At 43.2% G+C, this 22181-nt stretch overlaps 1 protein-coding gene across 6 annotated transcripts in view; it reads left to right on the top strand.

Moving 5' to 3' along the window:
- SRGAP3 (SLIT-ROBO Rho GTPase activating protein 3) overlaps positions 1–22181 on the top strand; it is a 369413-nt gene that overhangs the window by 129977 nt on the left and 217255 nt on the right. For 4 of the 6 annotated variants that reach the window (XM_059663444.1, XM_059663443.1, XM_059663447.1 and 1 more), the window contains exon 1: positions 11478–12241. The exons of 1 other annotated variant lie outside the window; for it this stretch is intronic. In XM_059663444.1, the coding sequence (XP_059519427.1) occupies positions 12175–12241 (67 nt within the window). In that variant the 5' untranslated portion in view covers positions 11478–12174. Of the gene's footprint in view, positions 1–11476; positions 12242–22181 lie in introns of those variants that run through there. One more of the 6 variants, XR_009448505.1, reaches the window with a different exon arrangement.

Genomic DNA, 22181 nt, shown 5'->3' with positions numbered 1-22181 from the left:
CCTTTATGCAGTGGATCTCAGTTTGTCTTGTCTATGAAACCATTGTCTGTTCTCTGCCTCATATTTGTTACTATCTCAAAGCATCGGTGTCTGCTCCTTTTCCATCTGATCCTGAGCACAGTTAATAAGGTGAAGCAGTGTTTCTTAGAGACCTTGGGAGCCATATCTTTCTTAATCATTATTTGGGACTATTACAGGGGGAAGTATAACTTTATTTTATTGCCACCGGATAATGTAGATGTCCTAATCCTCACTGTGTAAAAATAAGACCAGACTGAATGTCTGTTCTGAATTATCTTTTCTGCCTAAACAGAGCCCAGAAGGGATCCTAACTTGCAAAAAATATATTATTCAGCCCAATCTTGATTTCATTTCCTAAAAGAGATTGGGTCCAAGTAAGACTTTAATTGAATTCAGCCTCTTGACCTGACACTGACTTGGTTCTCTCTCCTAGTGCCTTCCAACATTAGACAAGGGAGGAGGAGGAGGAGGAGAAATAGACAAATAAAGCAATCCACGTGGGTTTATAGGCCGAGCCACTTCCACATTCCATAAAGCCCAAATGACTGTATAGGAAACAGCTGCAGTATTTACTGGGGCCTGGTAAGGCTTCATTACCATCCCACCTCCTCACAGGGGGTGTTCAACTCCAAATGGAGTGCAGTGGAGGGAGTAATTGACTCTGCTTCCCTGACACCTGGTGTTTCTGCCAAATGCCTGAGGTCACTGCAGCAAACAACTTTCCCCCTCCCCTCGGAGTGGAGGGAGACCTCAGGGCCTGTAGTGAGAGGTGGAGAACAGTGCCAAGAGGAGGTCAGAAGGGATTTCCGTGTTCATTTGTTCATATCTTTGTCCATTAACTTAAGAATCATTTATTGCACACTTCCTAAATATCAGGTACTGCTATAGGCATGTGGGACGTGGTGACAGACATGGTCTCTGCCTTCTTAGAGCTTACACTCTAGAGCTTCTGTATACAATACAATAACCACTACATTTAAATTAACATTTATTAAAACAAAGTCAAATTGAAAATTCAGTTCTTCAGTCACACTTGCCACATTCAAGTGCTCAATAGGCTGATGACTATTGTATGGGACGGCATAGGTACAGAGCACTTCCACCATCGCAGAAAGTTTTATCAGACACACTGGTCTGCTGTGGGCAGGGTGTGGAGGGTCTGGAAACAGTCATTAACTGAACAAACATGTCCGTAAATAAGAGCACTTTGGATGTGGTAGTACTGTGAAGAAAGTAAAATAGATATAGGGCCTAGAGTTTCCCTTTGAACAGAATGTTCTGGGTGGCCTCCTCGGAGAAGATGACACATTGGCCAAGGTCCTGGAAGATGCTGAGCGACAGCAAGTCCTTGGAGCCTCTCAGAAGTATAAGAAAGTTACTATGGTTTGGAGTAGGGAGCCAGAGGGAGAACAGTATGAAATGGGGTCAGGAGTAAGGTAGAGGCTTAATGGTTTGGGGTCACGGGAAAGACTGAGCATTTAACTCTTAAGTGGTGGAAATTCATTGCGGGATTTTTACCAGGGGAAGGGTCATGTGATCTGATGTTAAAAGTTCACTCTGGCTCCTGGGTTGATTATGAATTGTAGGGAGTCAGAGGGACCAGAAAGGAGGCTATTAAAGTTGTCCAGATGAGAGAATCTGGGACCTGGGCATCAGGGACGAAGGGACAGTAGCTAACCCCAGAGGGCCAACTCTGCAGTAGATAATTACTCATCTGAAAATATGGGAACAGTAAAAGTATCTGGTATATGCTGTCACTGATACAAGGATACAGTCAGGCAATGTTTGTCAAGTACCAAGTCTTCACAGTATATCAGTCTGGCATTATCTTGTCTAATTTACCTTTGTGTTTCTCCTAAATGATGGTAACAGTCTCTCCTCTGGTTTCTATTTCTTTGTCTTGCCTAGTCTAGTGAGGTTTCCACATTGCTTGCTGGGGTTACCTTTTTTGAATGGCAAGTCTGATGACATCAGTTCCTTTCAGGGGATCCTGACTGAACCCCAGCTAAAATTCAAACTTGCTGGCATGTTGTAGGAGGTTCTTCACACTCTGGCCCATATCTCTCTACAGCAGTGGTTCTCAACCTTCTGACCCTTTAAATACAGTTCCTCATGTTGTGACCCAACCATAAAATTATTTTTGTTGCTACTTCATAACTGTAATGTTGCTACTGTTATGAATCGTAATGTAAATATCTGATATGCAGGATGGTCTTAGGCGACTCCCGTGAAAGGGTCGTTCGACCGCCAAAGGGGTCGCGACCCACAGGTTGAGAACCGCTTCTCTACAGCATCATCTCCTCCATGCTCCACCGCGAGCTCAGGCTTCAGTGACACCCATCATCCCCTCTCAGCTTGTGCCGCTTCCTCTGCCCAGACACTTTCTTTCCTTGTCTTGTACTTGCTATCTCCAGCTCCCTATCTTTCTAGGCTCAGCTTAGAAATTTCTGCCTACAAGAAGCTGTCTCTGGCTCTCCAAGTCCAGGTCAAGTGCTCTTATCCTGAAATCTCATGGAACCCTGCACTTCTCTCTAAAAGCCTAATATGCAAATTTTCCCCGCAGGAGTTCAACTGGGAGACCCGGAGTTCGCTCGCTCGCTATGACATGCGCTGACCACCAGGGGGTGGCGCGGAACAAAGGAAGGCCCTGGCCGGCAGCTGGAAGGCCCTGGACGGCCCTGATCACCAGCCAGGCCTAGGGACCCTACCTGTGCATGAATTTCATGCACTAGGCCTCTAGTTGAATTATAATTGCTTGTTTACTTGTTTCCTCCATTCAACTAAGATCTCCATGACAGTTGGGACTGTCTGTCTGGTTCATGATTGTGTCTAGCTCTTCATATGTTTAGCTCATTCGAAGTATTTAAGATACATTTGTTGAATGAGTAATTAAATGAGCTAACAAAAATCTTCTATTTATATCCTTTGATATAGCTACTTTCTCCCCCTATACCATTCTTTTATCCATTATTATTATATTGGATCTTAACCTGAATGTCTTACCTCAGGCTGCCGTAACAAAATACCACACACTAGGTGGCTTAAACAATAGACACTTGTGTTCCCACAGTTCTGGAGGCTGGAAGTCTGAAATCAGCGTGTCAACATGGTTGTGATCTGGTGAGGGCCCTCTTCCTGGCTTGCAGATGGCTACCTTCTCATGTGTTGTCACATGGCAGAGAGAGAGAAAGAGCAAGCTCTCTGGTGTCTCTTCTTGTAAGGCCACTAATCCCACCATGAAGCCCACTCTCAGGACCTCATCTAATCCTAATTACCTCCCAAAGGCCCCACTTTCAAATACCATCACATTGGCAGTTAGGGCTTCAACATAAGAATTTAGGGAGGGACACAAACTTTCAGTTTCTTAACACTTACGTAAGGTGAGAATTTGACATGAATTCCCTATTTCTTATTCTGATCTCTAGATTTCTTATGAATCTATTGGCAGTTGATGGCCTGCATGATATAGTAGAGTCAGATGATCTAGGTTTAGAGCTCAGCTTCAACATTTATGAATTATAAGACCTCGATCAAGTCACATCATCTATTGTTTCTCCCAATACTTCATAGAAGGCATTTAAGGTCACCAGGACATACTTGTTAATTGCATACTAGTACACTGGCTCAGTGGGCACTTCAATAATTCCTCATATCTATATGATAAGATCTCTCTTTCAGTGTCTCATGTAATCCTTCCAAGAATCCTAAGAACTCATATTATGAGGAGGCTGAGACTCTAGGAATTTCTGATCAGTCTCTTTGTCCTGATCCTGGAACATTCTCCCTGTGCACTTGGTTCATGGTCTCCTCTTTCACTTTCTCACCTCCTGTCTGATCTTGAGGACTTATTATCTGGGCAGGCATCTACTGCTCTGCAGGCTCTGGCTTGAGTCCTTGTACTATGGTGTTGTCGTCTGAATGTTTGTGTGCCCTCAAAATTCACATGTTGGAATCCTAACACTCAATGTAATGGTGTTAGGAGGTGGGGCATTTGGAAGATGATTGAGTCATGAGAGTGGGCCCTCAGAAATGGGATTAGTGCCCTTATAAAAGAGACCCCTGAGAACCCCTAGTTCCTTCTGTCTTGTGAGGATACAAGAAGTCAGTGACCTACCTGACCATGGTGGCACCCACATGAACTTCCAGTCTCCAGAACTGTGAGCAATAAGTGTTAATTGTTTATAAGCCACCCAATCTGTGGTATCTTCTTATAGCAGTTCAGATGAATTAAGACTCTGGGCCACCTGACAAAACACCCGGGACTATGCATTGTTGTGATTACCTCATGCCTTACAATTAAAAACCTTAAAAAGGTGTAAGTTAAAAAATTTAAAAATTTTCCTAATATAGGAAATATTTTGTATTAAATAGGAAATATTTTGTATTAATTTGATGTGTACAGCGTAGTGGTTAGACAAATCATAAGGCAGAAGTTCTTTAGTGTTGGACTTACGTAGGGCGAAGTTTCAAACCAACTGAGAGCAGATAAAGGAGACATACAGATGAAGATTTTGTATTTATTGAAGTAACACATATGTGGTACTTGCTAGGTGCCGGCCAGCAGCTTGCTCAAGGTCATGCAACTAGTAGGTGGCAGAGCCAGGCTTCCAAACCAGCTCAAAATGTAGCCTTTATTCATGATAAAACTAAATTGAAGGGTATGGTTTAGGTGTGTGTCCAGAAAGGCAAGTTAACTTTTCATCTCTGAATGAGTCAGACTCTCTAAGCTGGTTGGGGCCACCACGGTGTTCTCCACAGGGGCAGAGCTGGCCAGCATGCTCCTTCTCTTGCATGGTGGAGAGAGCACAGCCAAACACACCCATCCTGTGAGCAGGCAGATCCGAAAAGAAAAGGCTAAGGGGTGAACTCAGTCTCTCCTCCCCAAGTCACCGCCCATCAGCAGGGTGAACTCAGTCTCTTCTCCCCAATTCACCAATCGGCTAAGTCACTTTTCCTCCTTTGGAGAGGAGTGAGTGACCGATGGGGAGAATGGCCAGAGGGTTCATCTAGCTAAGGTCTCGCCAGATGGAATAAGTGTTTCCTTGGACCCTACGGAGGCTGAGAGCCAAAGGCCTCATCATCATTGGAAGTGAGCAAACTGCTGGTAAAGGAATCAAGGGGTTGGGTGTTTTAACATTCTTCTTTCTATTTTTTCATAATTAGGATTCTGAGGCCCAGCTTGAATCACTGTCCCTGTGGGTGGGCAAAGGGACAGTTGGGCTATATAATTGGAAGCACATTTCTTGAAAAGCTAGAGGACTTCTGCTGCATCAGCTGGTAGCTTTCCTCAGGCCTAATGACAGGTTCTGATTGCTAAGAGACTGATTTCTTTATGCTTCCTAACAGAGCCAAGTGGGTAGGTACCTGAGGATCTGTGAGTTCCTATGTGCATCACAGTGCTTCTCAGTAGGATGTGGCACCTATGTAGTTAGGGGAAAGAACACCAGATACAAGGTCAGGTGTCCTGGTTCCTTACATGACTCTTCCAGTGGGGAAGTCCTTCAGCTTGCCCATGACTTTATTTTCTCATCTGTAAAATGGGAGTAAAATTACCTATCTCAAAGGGCTGTGCGAGGATCAAGATGATGGATGAGAAGGTGCTTTATAAACATCAAAGCTGGATAATTTCAAGCTGCTTTATCACATTTTCCATGGATCTGTGAATTTCCCTTCTTTCCCACATTTTAAAAATTTTTATTTATTGTTTGGAGAGAGAGGCGGGGGTGGGGGGAGAGAGAGAGAGAGAGAGAGAGAGAGAGAGAGAGAGATTGATTTATTGTTCCACTTATTTATGCATTCATTGTATGTGTCCTGACCTAGGATTAAACTTGAAAACTTGGCTTATTGGGATGATGCTCTAACCAACTGAGCTACCTGGCCAGGGTTTTCCCACATCCTTTTTATAGCAGACACGTTGATTTTGCCTATCCAACATCCATTCTTTTTCCTCTGGAATAGCACCTTGATCCCCTTTGGGAATCTCTTTGGCTATGTGGGTTGTTTGGGACTGACCCCATTTCATAGCTCCATGGGAAAACCCATGATCCAGGCCTCACCAAGCAGAACATTCCATTCCCTTGTCACAGATACTGGTTCGGGGATAGCTATTCACTTTAGCCTGGGTCAGTTGACCATTCCTGGGACTTTTTCTGGAACTCCTGGGAACGACTCTGCTTTCCTTGCTGGAATTGCCAAGCTGGGGGAATGTAAGCCTGGAGCTGTTGGGGGCCACTTTGCCATCTTACAGGAAGAGCCTGCTACCATAGAGGAAAGCATAAGGGAGAGTTGGAGGAAGACACATAATGTCCTGTTGACATTGTTAAAGTTTCTGGATTCACAAGTGAATAAATAATCTGGTGATCATAATAGAATCAGGGACATAGAAAGGGAATGGACTGACTATTCTTGGGGGGGAAAGGGGTGTGGGAGATGCGGGAAGAGACTGGACAATAATCGTGCACCTATGGATGAGGACAGTGGGTGGGGAGTGAGGGCGGAGGGTGGGGAGGGAACTGGGAGGAGGGGAGTTATGGGGGAAAAAGGAGGAACAAATGTAATAATCTGAACAATAAAGATTTAATTAAAAAAAAGTTTCTGGATTCAGCCATGCCTGATTTATATTCATTATGAATGAGGTTGATTAACATTTCATGTATATATTTCCCTTTCATATCCTTTGCTAATTTTTCTACTGGGCTGTTTGTTGGTGTTCTTAGAGATTTGAAGGAACATTTTTAATATTTATTTTTTATTGAGGTAAAAGTCACTTAACATAAAATTAACCATTCACAATGAACAATTCATTAACAATCCAGTGGCATTTAGTATATTCATATACATAATGTTTTACAACTATCACCTCTATCTAGTTCTAGAACATTTTCTTCATCACCAAAGAGACCCCATATCCATTAAGTAGTCACTCCTCATTCCTCACCTCCCCTAACCCCTGGCAATCATTCATCTGCTTTCTGTCTCTATGGTAGTTTATCTATTCAAAATATTTCAAATAATCAGATTCAAGCAATATGTGACATATTTTATCTGTCTTTTTTCACTCAGCATAATGTTTTCAAGGTTCATCCATGTTGTAGCATCATTAGCTCTCATTCCGTTTTTATGGCTGAATAATATTCCATTGAATGGATAGACCATGTTTTATTTATTCATTCACTCATATGTTGATGGACATTTGGGCTGTTTCCACTTTTTTGGCTATCATGAATAATTCTGCTATGAACATTCATGTACGCGTATTTTTTGAATTATATATCAGGGAAATTAGTATATTTTTATATATCAGAGAAAATAGTCTTTGGCTTATGATAGGTGTTGCAAATATTGTATTTCAGTTTACCATTTGTCTTTGACTTGACTTCTGGTGGCTTTTGCAAGCAAAGTTCTGAAAAAATTGCTATGTAATTGAACCTGTCCAGGTGGGTTTTGTGACACAGTTAAGAAGGCCATCCTTATACTTGCGGTTATAAAATAATTCTTCCATCAAAGCTTCCACTTATCCACTCATTTCCTTATCAGTCAAACAGGGATTAAAAACAGCCCTACTTGTCCCCCAGGGTTACTGTGAGTACCAAATAAGAAATGACATGAAAGGGCTTTTAAAATATAAAGCAATGTATATACAAAAGGCATGTTGTCATCATCACTATTAATTGTATCAGATTCTGGCACTAACTAGCTGAGTTGTTTTTGCTTTCATTTTGCAGAGCAGAGATTGAAGGGCAGAATTACTCACTGAGCCGGCCAAGGATACTCTAGTTGGTAGCAATATGGAGAATGTCACAAAAGATGTCAACTCTTATTAGTCATCTTAGGAGGGCTTCATATTTGACCAGAAAAATAAAATTGCCTTAAACCGAAAACTATTCTGGTCACTCTTCCTTCAAGTAGAGTCTTTTTTTTTTTTCTTTTTCTGCCAAGAAAAGAAACCAGTTCTGTGAGTTTTGTGTTATTCAGCTGTACTTGTAATTTAAACCTCATCAGTGGCCATTTGTGGCACGATTTTCTTGTATTTTTAACCCCAAATTCTTTTTCTTAAAATATTTTTTCTTGATTGTAGAGAGAGAGAGAAGAAGGGAGAGGGGGAGAGAGAGAAACATCGATGTAAGAGCAGAACATCAGTCAGCTGCCTCCTGACAACCCCCTACTGGGGATTGAGCCCTCACCTGGGCATGTGCCCTGATCAGAAATTGAGCCAGCAACTTTTTGGTGCACAGGACAATGCCCATCCAACTGAGCCACACCGGCCTGGGCCCCAATTTTTTTTTAAAGTAGCAAGCTTTAGGTTGAATACTATTGATTGAAAAAAAAAATATCAGTTTTCGGCAGCCATTATTCGTATGATAATGGCTCTGAGATAGAATTGTGTACTGGTTAAGTCCTTGGACCCTGATGTTGGTCAGACTTGGGCTTAAATATGATTCAGTTAGTAATCCAGTGTGTGATCTTGGGCAGATTGCTTTGTGCCTCTATTTCACCACATGTAAAGCAAGGATGATTTCAGCACCTGACTATTGTGTTGCAGCAGAAGTCAGTGATACAGTCTATATAGAGTACTTGGTCCAGTGCCTGTATGGAATGAGGGCTCGGTAAATACTAGCTATTAGTATAATTCAGGAATATCTAAGAAAATTCATAAGATGAGCCCAAGAGAAATGGAATATACCCTTCTAGCAGGTATTCCCATCCTGTGGGTTTGGCACAGATCAATGGTAGAGCCCTTTTCTTGAGGCAGACCACATTTATTTGGGAGAGAAATCTGGTTTCTGTTACTATCATGTGGTGTGGGGGGTAAGTAAGCAAGCAGTTGGTTCTCATATAGTAAGGCCATGTAGAGGGGCGTGTCACAGAAGGGCAGCTGGGAGACTGGGGTGAGCTGCGGGAAGGACTGGAAGGAAAAGGATGAGGACATTGTGCCAGGGGGCCTTCTCAGGTCACATCACCTGTTCTTGGAGACAGAAGCTTCTGGATGGTGTGATTCACTGTGTGTGGTGATATATTTGCCAGGGCACAGCCCTTTTCTTCTTTTTTCCCGTTTTTTTTTCTTTCCTCTCTTCCTGCTTTTAACCTGTGTGTCTGGGGGTCCCAACTCTTGTCCTAGGTCCAGCATGGTTGAGCCCTAAGAAAAAAAATAATAACATCTGTGGGATTTCTGCTATATGCCAGGCACTTTAAATCCCCATTCGCATTAGATCCTGTGCAATGAGTGAGATCATTTTGTAGATGAGAAAACCGAGGCTCAGAGAAGGCCCCCTATAAGCTGGTAAGCGGCAGAGCCAGAATTTAAATCACCATCTGTCTTATACCAGAATCCAGCTTCTCCTGCCATTTAGCACATAGCTCTGTACCATACTTTGCTTCAAATTCATATGGGTTTTTGTGAATTCCTGTGGCTCAGTGCCCTACATATAGGTCTCCCAGAAATATTTATGGCTTTAAAATGTTAGTAGTGGATTTAAAATTTTAGTAATGAAGAGAATAGCTGACATTTATTTGTTCCTGTGTCCAATGGGCAACAAGCAGGTTAAGTCACTTGCTTTCCTTCCCAGAGCTGGTCAGTGGCAGAGCCAGGCAGGGGATCCCGTCTGTCACATGCCAAGGTGTGCAGTGTTGACTCCCATTTTTCTCTGAGAGTCTAGGCTTGAGGCAGGGATGCTAATCTCTGAGCACATCTTTCTCAGGTAACATGTGTGGTGTTCTCTTTTTTAAACTAGTCCAAAGGGGAACCGAAGAGGGCCTGAGTATGTTCATGGGAAGGATGAGGCAGAGGGGTGATGGCAATGGTTGTGGGCCATTTGTGATTTATGAGCTTTGCAAACTCCTGTCTCTGGGCACGAAGCTGGAATAAGCTCTGTGATTCACCAGCTGGACTTTTCCCAGTGCTTTCTCCAAGTAGATCCTGTGCATTCCCATCTGTAGACCGTAGCTCATACTCTTTGCTCCAAAGGAATGCCCTGCTGCCCACACTCCCCTCGCCATGTCTATCTGGGGAGACCCATTACAGCTCCACCCTCTCAAGGAAGCCTCCATGGATTGGCATGGGTAATCTATTCATTTCAGAACTTGAGTCAAGTAATTAATTATACATTCAAAAAAGGCAAATGGAAGACTATTTTGAGAAATTTGTGAAAATACCATACTCAGGGGATTATACTAGTACATGTTAATGATAATCTTAACGTGAAATCCCAGTGGTCAGGGACCCTATATAGTGCTTGATTTCATTGTTCAATCTTATTCTACTTTCAAGGCACATGAAATGGGTTTCAGCTGTCTAGTAGAATGTTTTGAGCCTTTGCATGGGCAGAATCTGATCTGGTGTCAGACAGCCTAGGCTTGAAGGCTGGTGACCTTGGGTAAGTTACTTCCCGTATCTGTGCTTCTGTTCCTTCATTTGTGAAAGAGGGATTACTTATACTGTGTTGTTAGGTTGTTGGGGGGATATCATAGGGTCATAATAATTGCTGTCATTTATTGAGTGCTTCTTATATGCTCGGCGCTGTGCTAAGCCTGGCTTTACATTCTTATTTGATCTTCCCAAGAGCTCCTTCATTCCTGAAGTCCCCTACCCTGCAGTATTTTCTCTTCTATAGCACTTATCATCTTCTACCATATTACATAATTTACTCATGTTGTTTATTTTTCGTCTGCCCCTCCCAGGGTCTCCTGCCTTGCACAGTTCCACAGGCACCATTCACCGTGCATTCTGAGTTCTGCTCTGAGAATATTAATGTAGTGACTTCCTGGAGTTGTGTGAGGTGGAGACCTTGGAGCTTCAGGAAGGCAGGGATTTTCCTGCCTGTTTTGATCACTGCTGTATCTCTGTGCCCAGAACAATGCCTGACCTATAGTAAGCTTTCAGTAAATATTTGTTGAATGAAATGGGCTCTAAAGAGAGCCCATTTTATTGGTGAGAAAACTAAGGCTCAATGAGTAATTAATTTGCCTAAAGCCCAGCGAGAGACAAAGGCAGCTGGGTGTTTCCAGCATGCTTGCCCTCAAAGGGTTTGCAAATCTGCATGTCTGAAACGTCTGGCATTGTCCCTGCTACCCCACAATTGCTCAAAAATATATTAATGAACATGCCTGCACGGGTCAGCCCCTCAACTCTGCTAGACAATTCCCACAGAGTGACAAATTGTCACAGAGCTGTTGCTTTAAGAAATTGGATAAATTGCACAGTACAAAGAAAAGGTGGACCTTTCAGAGATTTTGGAAGAAAATTCCCTAATCCCACTGCTAATGGTAGGAGTTTGCAGGGGCCTCTCTGGCTTTCCTAGCCTGATCCTTTTTCCTGCTGCCTTCCCTTTTGTGACTGTCTCTTCCCCTTTTTGCTTGCAGTGAGTTCTGCTCTCCTGTAGGCTACAATGTGTCAGTTGTTATAAAATCCGGGAGGTGGAGCTTAGTGACGAGGGCGAGGTGGGTGGGGGAGTGCTCAGCCAGCCCTGCAGGGCGAGCAGTCCTACTCTGGGTTCACCGGAGCTTAAGCCTTGCAGCAGAACTTCCTTCTCGCTCTTCTGGCTTTGATCCTCACTGTACATCAGAGCAGAGGCGCTGAAGGGAGGGAGGATGCGAGATGACTGGCCCTTTGGCAACCTGACCATCTCCTTAGCAGAGCCTTGGAAAGACAGCCAGAGACTGACTGCAGCACCAAGGAGGCGCCGCACCTCTTGTGGATGTGTGTCTGTGTGTGTGAGTGTGTGAGTGGGTGAATGGGTGTGAGTGAGGGTGTGTGTGTGTGCATTGTGACTGTGTGTGTGCGTGTCCAGATGAGTGTGCGAGTGCATGTGTGAGAGAGTGTGTGTGTGTGTGTGTGTGTGAGTGTGTGTGTGCTCTTGGTTTTTATTTTTTTGAAGAAAAATCTTGAAAATCTGGGGCAGGTTACTGTGCTCCTAGGGTGGTGATTCTTCTTTTGAAAGAGTAGCTGACCAGACCAATCTACTAGAGACATTTTTCGGCGAGTAAAGATTATTTTCCTTCCAGGAGAGGGATTTTTTTTCCCCCTGGCTCTGCAGCCAAGTGAAAGAGATTAGCCCCTAAACCTGTGAAATCGACCAGAGCCGTGTGAGAGAGAATACGGGAAGAAAAGGCGATATAAATTAAATAGCCTGTCAGTGCCTTTGGCCACGTTGGAAGATGTCATCTCAAACTAAGTTCAAGAAAGACAAAGAGATCATTGCTGAATATGAAGCCCAAATAAAAGGTGAGATGCGGGCCGGGGACTCATGCCTCCCCTCCCCTTTCTTATTCCCTTGCTTTGGCTTTTCCCCCTTTTCCTCCCTGCCATGATGAAATGTTGTTATGCATCAATAATCTTATTGTGAGGAGAAACAGTGGCAGCTGTACAAGTCCAGACTGGTTTCAGCTGCAGAGAGCGCTGGTGCTGGGTGTATGGATTATGAAGTGGTAGCGATCACTGCATTGCAGGTGTGCGAGGAGGATCCGACCCCAGATTTAGGAGTGTCTCAGGTACTCCATCATCTTGGCCGTGACATGTCACTCTAAGGCCTTCTGAAAGTCTCTTAATATGGTGTCTATTTGTTATGGTCTACTATGTTTTTTTCTTTGTCCTTTATGTTGTTGTTGCTTTGCCTCTGCGCCTTTCTCTGGGCTGAAATTCACATGCATGTGCCCAGGGAAGTAGCACAGGGAGGCTGCACTGCTTTGTCAGTCTCTTGGTTGGCCTGGGTTGCCATGGATTAACTGTTATGGGGCATATTGATCCAAACTAATGCAGGCATTTAGGTATAAGGAAGGAGCTTGGTGCAGAAAATATATTCTCTTGCAGTGTGCAGCCCTAGTCACCTTCCATGCACTAGCGGTTAGGGTCATCAGCTTTCATTCAAAGCCAACAGCTCAGTGCGCTGTGTCGGCTGGTAGGTGCTGCCTGGCTTCCGTGGTGCCAGGGGAAGCCAGCCAGGAGGGTGAGATGACCTCTGGCTGCGTGCACACCCCTCTCAGAAGCCCCTCCCTAAATCCACAATAGCGAGGCGAAAAGGACACTGGACACAATCGCATAGACAAATGCAGGCAGAACCCTCATACAGGCCAGGCTTCTCCCACCCTCATGAGTTCTAGGCTTAGCTTTGGCAAGGAAAACCTGAAAGCACCATTCCTCATGCTCACCCTTTCTCTGAGGATGTACCCTTAGGGAAGCTGGGGCCTGCCCCCCTCTTAGCATCTGTTTTCTTTCTGGTCACAGTTCTTGCTGTGAACGGGTGTGTTGTGGTCTCCCTTAGAAAGAGTAAAGACAGGATACATCTTCAGTGGATGTTGGTGCCTCCCTCCCCTTGAGGTGATGAGTAGACTGTTCGGCAAGTTAGTTTTTGGGGCTCAGCCGATCTGAGGTTGCCACACCTGCTTCTAGGTGCTGCTGCAGCTCAAGACTCAGTGACCCAGAAAGGCAGTTGCCTCCTCAGGAACGGCCGAAGGCCGGGCAGTCACAGCTTCTGTCCACGCTTCAGATGCTTGGGAAACTTTGAGAGGGGAGCAGCCATCGGGGGAGAGCCTTAGTTTTTTTCCAGTCTCGCCAACTGTCTTGTGCCTTTTAGTTCTGGTCGAACCTCACATGCTAATCACCTCTGGGTAGACCCCAAGATGAAATAAGCAGAAAACCCTCTGCTCTCCTCCCTTTTAGTGTTCAGTTCAGTGTAGAAAACAGTGATTTATGATGTTTCAGCCTTGCTGAAAATTTAGAAACAAGCCCTTGTCAGAGATTTGAATTTACCTGACTGCTCACTACAAAAACCCAGTTAGGGGGTTTATATTTTCTAAGACTAAATTGTGTAATTTTAAAAAAATACACGGAGGTTCCCTTGAAAAAAGCCATAGTAGGGAAGGGGATGCTGAGTTTTGGACAGGTTGGTAGGATATGTGCTGATTACTTTGAAGGATTGCTACCACTGGGCCAGTGAACTTTGCTGGCTCTGGCTGATTCTTTTACTTTTTACATTTCACCTTTATTTTAAAAACTAATCTGCAAGTACAAGGTAATGCATTTCAGCAGGAAATGTGCCCAAATGATCTTGTCCCTTCCAGACTCTAAACGCCTTTGCATTCTACTTACAAGAGTTTAAATTTATTCCTTTAGTGTTGACACCCACACAATTAAGGTCAGGATGCTGCTGTGCCCCAAACCATCTGGAATCTTTTCTTTCAAAATTCTTTGTTCATCATCATTATTATTGTGTGCACAGGGCTCTACAGTTTCTGTGGCTCACTCCCAGATATCCCTACTCTTGGTTTACACAAGGTTCAGAAAGGGTTCACATGAACTCGGTGTTAGAGATGATGAAACTGAAGCTTCGTAATGTTGAATGACTAGCCCAAGGTCACAAGGCTGAAATGTGAAGGCAGCAGGTTTTCTGCCAGGCCCAGTGTTCCCTGATACATTGTTTGCCTGCAGCTGCCCCTGGAAGGATTGGTGTCAGTAGCAGATGGCAGTTTTGTGGCGGGGATGGCTGCCTCTTCGTGGCATTCCATTGTTTTCCCTCCTAGTTTGATCCCTTGCCTTTGTTGCTTGCCTCTGAAGAACGTTTGACCAATCACCAAAAATAATGCCTGATGCCAGTTATCTTTCTCCCTGGGCAGCATTTGACCAATCTGTTGCAAACACACCACCTAGTTAGACAGATTTTGTCCTCTGTGACTTCTGTGAGGGGAACTTTTGATTTTTAAAAATGATACTGAGTTCTTTGTAAACGTACTGTCTTTTATCTCTTTCTGGAGAATTTATTGACCCAAAAAGGAAATGTCTTAAAGCAGTTTTTCTTCCTGTTGTAAAAAATTTCAGACTCATGCCTTTTCTTGCTTCATCAGATACTTGAAGTCCTTTGATTAAATACCTGCAATGCAGTAGTATACCATATCTTGTTCATTTCCAGTGATGGGGAACTCACCACTTCCAAAGCCCACATACTCTATCTTTGGACAGCTCTGGCTGTTGTAAGTGGTTTTATGTTGGGTTAAATAAAGTCTCTCATCCGTTTATTGGTTCTATAGTATCTGCCCCTTGGGACTTCATAGAACAAGACAGATGCTTCTTCTCCATGACTGCCCATTGGATGTTTGGAGACTCTGATCATAGCCCCTAGACTCTGATTATCCTCATTTGTTGATTTACAATAATTCTCTGCTGCTTATCTTCACTCTCCTTTGACTCTACTGCATCCTCGGTTGCAAACTTCGGTGCATTTGGGTGCTTGGCACGTAGAGTAAATGAGTGATGATGGCCAAGTAAGATGATTTGTGACAGGTGTTCCACCACCTCAGCGAAGGCAATATAAGAAGGGGTGGTAGTGATTATGATGGGCCTGAGCGTGCATGTCCTGTACAAATGGGCAATCACTACCTAGATTCAACCAGTTGACCATTTAGGAATGGAGGCCCAGCCAGATCTTTCCATTTTCCAACAGATGGCAGAAATCTGGATGAGAGCTTTATGCTTTTTAAAATATTTTGTTTTATTGCTTAAAGTATTACAAAGAGTATTACGTATGTCTCCTTTTTTTTCTCCCTTGACATTCCCCCGGTCTCCTCTACCCCCCAGTGTCTTGTGTCCATTGGTTATGCTTATATGCATGCATACAAGTCCTTCAGTTGATCTCTTACCCCACCTCCCGCCCCCCAACCCTCCCTGGCCTTCCCACTGTAGTTTGACAGTCTGTTCGATGCTGCTCTGCCTCTGTATCTATTTTTGTTCATCAGTTTATAATGGTCTTTATTATCCATAAATGAGTAAGATCATGTGGTATTTTTCTTTCATTGACTGGCTTATTTCACTTAGCATACTGCTCTCCAGTTCCATCCATGCTGTTGCAAATGGTAAGAATTCCTTCTTTTTTACAGCAGCATAGTAGTCCATTGTGTAGATGTACCACAGTTTTCTAATCCATTCATCTGCTGATGGGCACTTAGGCTGTTTCCAGATCTTCGCTATGGTAAATTGTGCTGCTATGAACATAGGGATGCATATATCCTTTCCGATTGGTGTTTCTGTTTTCTTGAGATATATTCCTAGAAGTGGGATCACTGGGTCAAATGGGAGTTCCATTTTAACTTTTTGAGGAAATTCCATACTGTCTTCCATAGTGGCTGCACCAGTCTGCATTCCCATCAGCAGTGCATGAGTGTTCCCTTTTCTCCGCATCCTCTCAAGCTTTATGCTTTTAAAGAGGTTTTGCCAAATAGACCTCTAAAAGATGATACTCTCAAAAGCCTTCTTCAAGAGTGGTACTAAGTTCTAAATGAGATCCTCTAGATGTGGTCAGAGAAAGAAAACAACTACCACCTCTCTTACACTATATGTAATGCTTTTATTAATATAGCCCAAGGGTTCAATTAGCCTTTTCACTGCCCAACCCCTCATTGCAAACATATATATTTATATCTGCCCTATTTCTTCAATCTACTAGCTAGGATCCTTGTCAGAGAGAAGGAAAATGAAATGAATTTAATATGATTTGTTCTTGGTGACCCTGTGCTGGTTCCAAGTGGACATTGCTTCCTGACTGGTGTGCTCACAAATGTCCCTTTACAAATCTGTTCAAGAATCTTGCCTGAGAGTGACATCATATTCTCTAGTCAGGAACAGGCAAGTTATAACTTGTTCCCCTTTTGAAGTTAGAACAACATTTGCCCATCTACAGCTTTTTGGCACCTATCCTATTTTTCATAATTCTCTCAAAGACCACTGATAGTGTTTGGTAATCTTATTTGCAGGCATTCTAAGTATCTTGGGCTCTAATTCATCTTGCTGTCAGACATAATGGTCTGTTCTACATTTATTCAGAGTTCCCATTTCCATTTCAACCTAATGGAAAATTGAAATAGAAGCGCAGTGATTGACTTTAGTGTTTTATTTTTTATTACATGCTCCTCATCATTTTAGTCTATCTTAATAGCAAAAGTCTATAATTTTGGGAAGAAAAGCAGGTATTGAATAAGATCACAGAGAATGCATTCGTTTATGCACTCATTCAATACTACTTTGTTCTTAGTCTTGTGCTGGGTGTTTTGAGAGATGCAAAGTATATGGTATATTCTTGGCTTTCTAACAGTTTTCTTGGAATGTGGTGAAAAGAATCAGTGAAGAAAACAACAACACACAAAACACAAAATTTTCAACTGAGGGCCAGATGAGTTCAGTCTTAAAGAGATTGTGCCATAGAATGATTGGACAACCATCTTCGGAACCCTGATTGCCTTCAACAGGATTCAATGAGGAATGCAGGCTGAGCTGGGAAAGCAGTGAGGAGTCATGGGGATGGTGGCTGATTAGGGAGCTGTCTAGAGGAGGCAGCCATTGCGCAGCTTCAGTTTGTCATCGCCACGAAATGTGAACCCAGAGTGGCCAGTTCTTTCAGTGTTTCAAGGGAATCTGGATTTTAAAACAAAATGGCCTGATTTTTATTTTTAAAATTTCTTAAAATTATTGAGCTGTAAGTATTCTTTATATATTCCACATATAAGTCCCTTATCAGATACATGATTTGCAAATATTTTCTTCCATTCGGTGGGTTGTCTTTTCACATTTTTGATGGTGTCCTTAGTAGCACAAAAGTTTTTAATTTTTATGAGGTTCAGAGTATCCATTTTTCTATTTTCCCTCATGTTATTGGTGTCATATCTAAAAATTCTTTGCCAAATCTAAGGCCATAAAGACAATCTCTTGATTTTTAAATGGCAACTCAGATTTAAAAAACACTGCAGTGTCTGAACAAACCTGACAGTAGGACAGTTTCAGCTCATGGCCCACCAGTTTGTAACTTCTGGCCTACAAAGTGAAGTCCATAAAAAGTCTTGGTGATGGGCCTTCAGCCAATTTTCCTGCTTTATCTTCAGTTGTCTTCTCTATAAATAGGTCTGTCTGCTCTTACAACCACATCCCTTGTCTCTGGATTTTGCATACCCTTTTCTACCTCAAATTCTTTCCCCATTTTCTGCTCTCATCACACCTCTTTTTGTCTCACCAACTCCTAATCATCCTTCAGTTCCAGCTCAAATGATACCCTCTTCCATGATGCCTTCCTAACTCTCCTAGGCAGAATTAGTGATTCCCTCACATCTGCCCTCCTATTCTGAGCCTTATTATCCTTTATTACAATTTTGTGTTTAGTCCTTTGGCTCTGAACTCTTGAGGGAAGAAACACTTATAGTCATCTTTGTTTCCCCAATGTGCTTGGCACACGATTGGTTGGGGGAGTGGCTGATAAGTTACTAATAAGTTTTACTCTTATAACTCATGGCTCAAGCAGTTATTTTCTTTGACATTTATTTTAGCTCAGGCTGCTATAACAAAATACCATGGACTGGGTGGTTTAAACAACAGACATTTATTTATCACAATTCTGGAGCCTGAGAAGTCCAAAATCAAGGTGCCAGCAGATACAATTTCTGTTAAGAGTCCATTTCCTGGCTTATAGATGGTTGTCTTTTTGCTGTGTGCTTAAATGGTCTTTCCTTAGTGTGTGATGAGAGTGAGCTCTCTGTCTTTCTCTTCTTAAAAGGGCACTAATCCCAAACAGGAGGTCACCACCCTCATTATCTCATCTAATCCTAATCACCTCCTAAGGCCACACCCACCACAAAATACCATCATATTGGGGGTTAGGCCTTTGACATTTGAATTTGTGTGTGGGTGACACAAACATTTAGCCCATGATAACACCCATACTTTCTGTTCCATTGAAAGCAGGGGTTGTATTGGCCTGCTGAATTTCCTTCTTTGTCTCTGATAGGGGAGACATTTATTAGTAGGGATTTGGTGAAGGCCGATATGTTGAAAGCCAAGATGATATTTGATGAAGTGATTATTTGTCACAGTCTGGGTGGGGTGTGGCTGTGGAGCACTGTACTTCAGGCGCCTCCCAGTCCGGGGAATTAGTGGATTTGGGGGTCTATATTGGCCATTTCTGGAGTTTTCACAACAAATGTTTATTTGTTAGGGATGACCTTTCCTTAGCAGAAACCTCTATCATTCATTCATTCACCCATTCATTTAGTGACTGTTATAAGCCATTCTTCAGGCTATACAGCTTTATTTAGCAGTGGGAGGTAATTAAATTTTATTTAGATCTAGGTCTCAGTCATATAGTCAGCATCTAATTTTGTGATCCAATACTCCTGAGAGATAGTCATTATTAGTCCCATTTTATAGATTAAAGGCTAAAGTTCAGGGAAACAAAGTAAGTTGCATATGATTACATATCAAATAGTGGCGGAGCTAGGGTTTAAACCAGTCTTCCTGACTTCTGGTTGTGTAGGGAGGCAAGATGCACACCAAGGCAACATGGCTCTGAAACCCAAAGGTTTCTTCTTTGGAGGGGGAAGTCTGGGATGGGTCTTAATCTTTGACTTCCTACCCTCCCTAACACTTCCACGCACCTTCTCATCCAATCTCTCTTAGTCTCCGCTTGATGTCCCCTAGCTGTGTCAGGTCCCTTCACTCCCACCACAGGGAGTCATCTTTGGGAAACTAGCTGACTGGAAACACTCCTATAGACTTGACAGAGTCTATATATACTACAAATACTTGACAGAGGTCAAGTATTTTCTTGTATATGCATAAGCTGTACCTTCATCAACCTGGAAATATAGAAACAGAAATCTTAAGTGTCTTCTGGTCCAAGTCTCCTACTTTTTCCCTCCCAGATGTGGAAACTGATGTTTAGAGAAGGATTCTAACTAGCAGACACTTCTAGAACATATTTCCAGAAGGGCAAAAGCTTTATCTGTTTGATTTATTGCTATAGCCTCATTCTTGGGATCTAATTGGTGATCAATAAATGTATGGAGTTGAATTGCTCTGGCGGGTGGGGCAAGCCCTGGCAGTGGTTTCACTTGTAAATGCTTCATTCCTGATGGCTTGTTGATGTTTATAAAATATCTTGGCTGTCAAGGAGAGGTTGCCTGGGAGGCAGAGCTGAGTGGTGCCTTGGAAAACAGAATGAGGCAAGTATATGACAGGTTAAGGATTGGAGAGATCAGGAGAAGAGGTTAGGCTGGTTCAGAAACTGGCCCTTTCCTTCTAAGTGCCAAGACGGTGACAGGGGTTGACCTTCTAAAAATGCTGAATTTCAGAACCTCTGGCCTAACACAGGATGCAAAAAGCTGTGTCCTGGGCTCAATTGCACTTGTAAATGCTTCATTCCTGATGGCTTGTTGCTATTTCTAAAATATCCTAGCTGGCCAGGAGTGGGATTTTGGCTCTGTTCTCTTAAATTTGTTTAATTATTAGGCCAATTTATGTTTGGAGTAGTGTTTCTTTAGATGTATTCCATGAGAGTGGAGGTGTTGGGTGGAAAAAAATTTGTGGTCAAATAGGTTTTGGAAGTTTTAGCATAAACTGAATGAAATAAGTTTGTTTCCCACAGGACTTCTGGGAACCTTGAATGTGTTAAGTGGTGGGAGTCTCCAAAAGGGGTTAGGGCTTTCCTCAAACTTATTTCATCTATAGATCCTTTGCATGGAACATCTTTCAAGACTCTGTTCTTGAGATTACATTTTGGAAATGTACATGGTTTGTGGATTATCCAGATTCTTTCTCTTTTTTGTCTTTTGCCCATTTCCCTAATTTTTATACTTCTTTCAGAGGGCAATTTGAAGAAGGGAAGCGGTAAGACAAAAGCATATCCAGCTCAGCTAAGTGATATCAGTGTGCTCTTTTGAGGTCACTTAGAAAATGTTGGTTTTGACATTTCCAATTACAGAGCGCTCAACCATTGATTTAAATGGTAATTTGGTGACAGCTCACCCCTGATCAATATGCATGGCATGTACACATGTGCCCATCTGTGCATGACAGTAAGGGGGTACACTAGGCTGCAGGCAGTGTTCAAGGTGCCTTGAGTGGGCCTAGGCACTGCCCCTGGGATGGCACAGCTAGTGCCAGGTGATAATGGTGCAGATGAACACACAGAAGCCCATGCATGGCCCACTGCATGCTAGAGTGAACAGATCTCAGCCAAAAATCCAGGTGCATGAGAAATGTGCTTTTCTTTATAGTTTGTAACTTAATTCCATTTCACATCTCTATTCCGTTGGAGGTGGCAGCAACAAATCGAAGTCAATTTGGGGTTTCCTCTCTCATTTCCTCCAGTGTTGTATCCCAAATCCAGGTTGAAACAGGCAGCACTAAGGACATTTGCTTGATTTGGCACTCAGTACTGGTCTCTTCTCCTTCTTACTGGGCATTCAGGGGTCAGTCTGTGACAGTGATCCTCCTTTTTCAAATCCCGAGGCTCCTTTGCATGCCCCCGCTTCATTTCCTTCCATGTGATTTGCAGGCATCAGGGGTCATCCTGAGGCCCACATGCCATCATGGTGAGGGACTGGACATTTGTCTCAGGCTTGTCTTGCCATGCCAGCACTCTCTCCACCTCCAGTGTCTCCCTGGGGCTCTCCCTGGGGAAGTGGCCCAGCTCCTCTCTGTTCCTGGGCTTGTTTGGGGTGACACAGGGTGCAGGTTATTTTCTTATACATGCATAAAATCTGTATACACCTGACTCCCTGAAATCGTTATTCATGTGTAGGGCTGTAAGGAGAAAGGTGGGTAAGAGGGGTGATAACCTGGCACGTTGTCATCAAACATTCTCTCATAGCTATTGTCCATAATCCACATATCTTTTTATTCTCCCTGAGGGCTAGGCTTTGGAAAGTCAAAAGCCAAGAATTGAGTCTTTCTCTGTATTTTCTTTCTCTGAGGCAATGAACACAGAATGCCTTCCCTGCCTGAATCGGGTCCAAGGGGTCTAAGGAAATCTGGAAGAAAACCTTTAATATTTCAAAATATTAATTGCAGTGAGTTTCCTCCCTTCTCCATCTGCACCATCCTGACCCAGACCACCATCACCTCTTGCTGGGACCATGGCAACATCTTCCTAACTCAGGGTTTCTCAACCTCTGCACTCTCCGAATTCTGGGCTGGATCATTTTTTTGTTGTTGAGGGAGGAATGTCCTGCACAATGTGGGATGTTGAGCAGCATTTCTGGCCTCCACCCAATAGATACCAGTAGCACTCCCCTCCCCAAATTGTGACAACCAAAAATGTCTCCAGACATTGCCAGATGTCCCCTGGGGGGTGGAGTGCAAAATAGGCCCCAGTTGAAAGACAGTATTCCTATGTGGTCTCCCTGCTGCTTCT

This window comes from Myotis daubentonii, chromosome 14, assembly GCF_963259705.1.
Source record: "Myotis daubentonii chromosome 14, mMyoDau2.1, whole genome shotgun sequence".
Classification (NCBI taxonomy): domain Eukaryota; kingdom Metazoa; phylum Chordata; class Mammalia; order Chiroptera; family Vespertilionidae; genus Myotis; species Myotis daubentonii.
The sequence above is the reverse complement of the archived record's forward strand: the minus strand, read 5'-3'. Positions and strand labels throughout refer to the sequence as shown.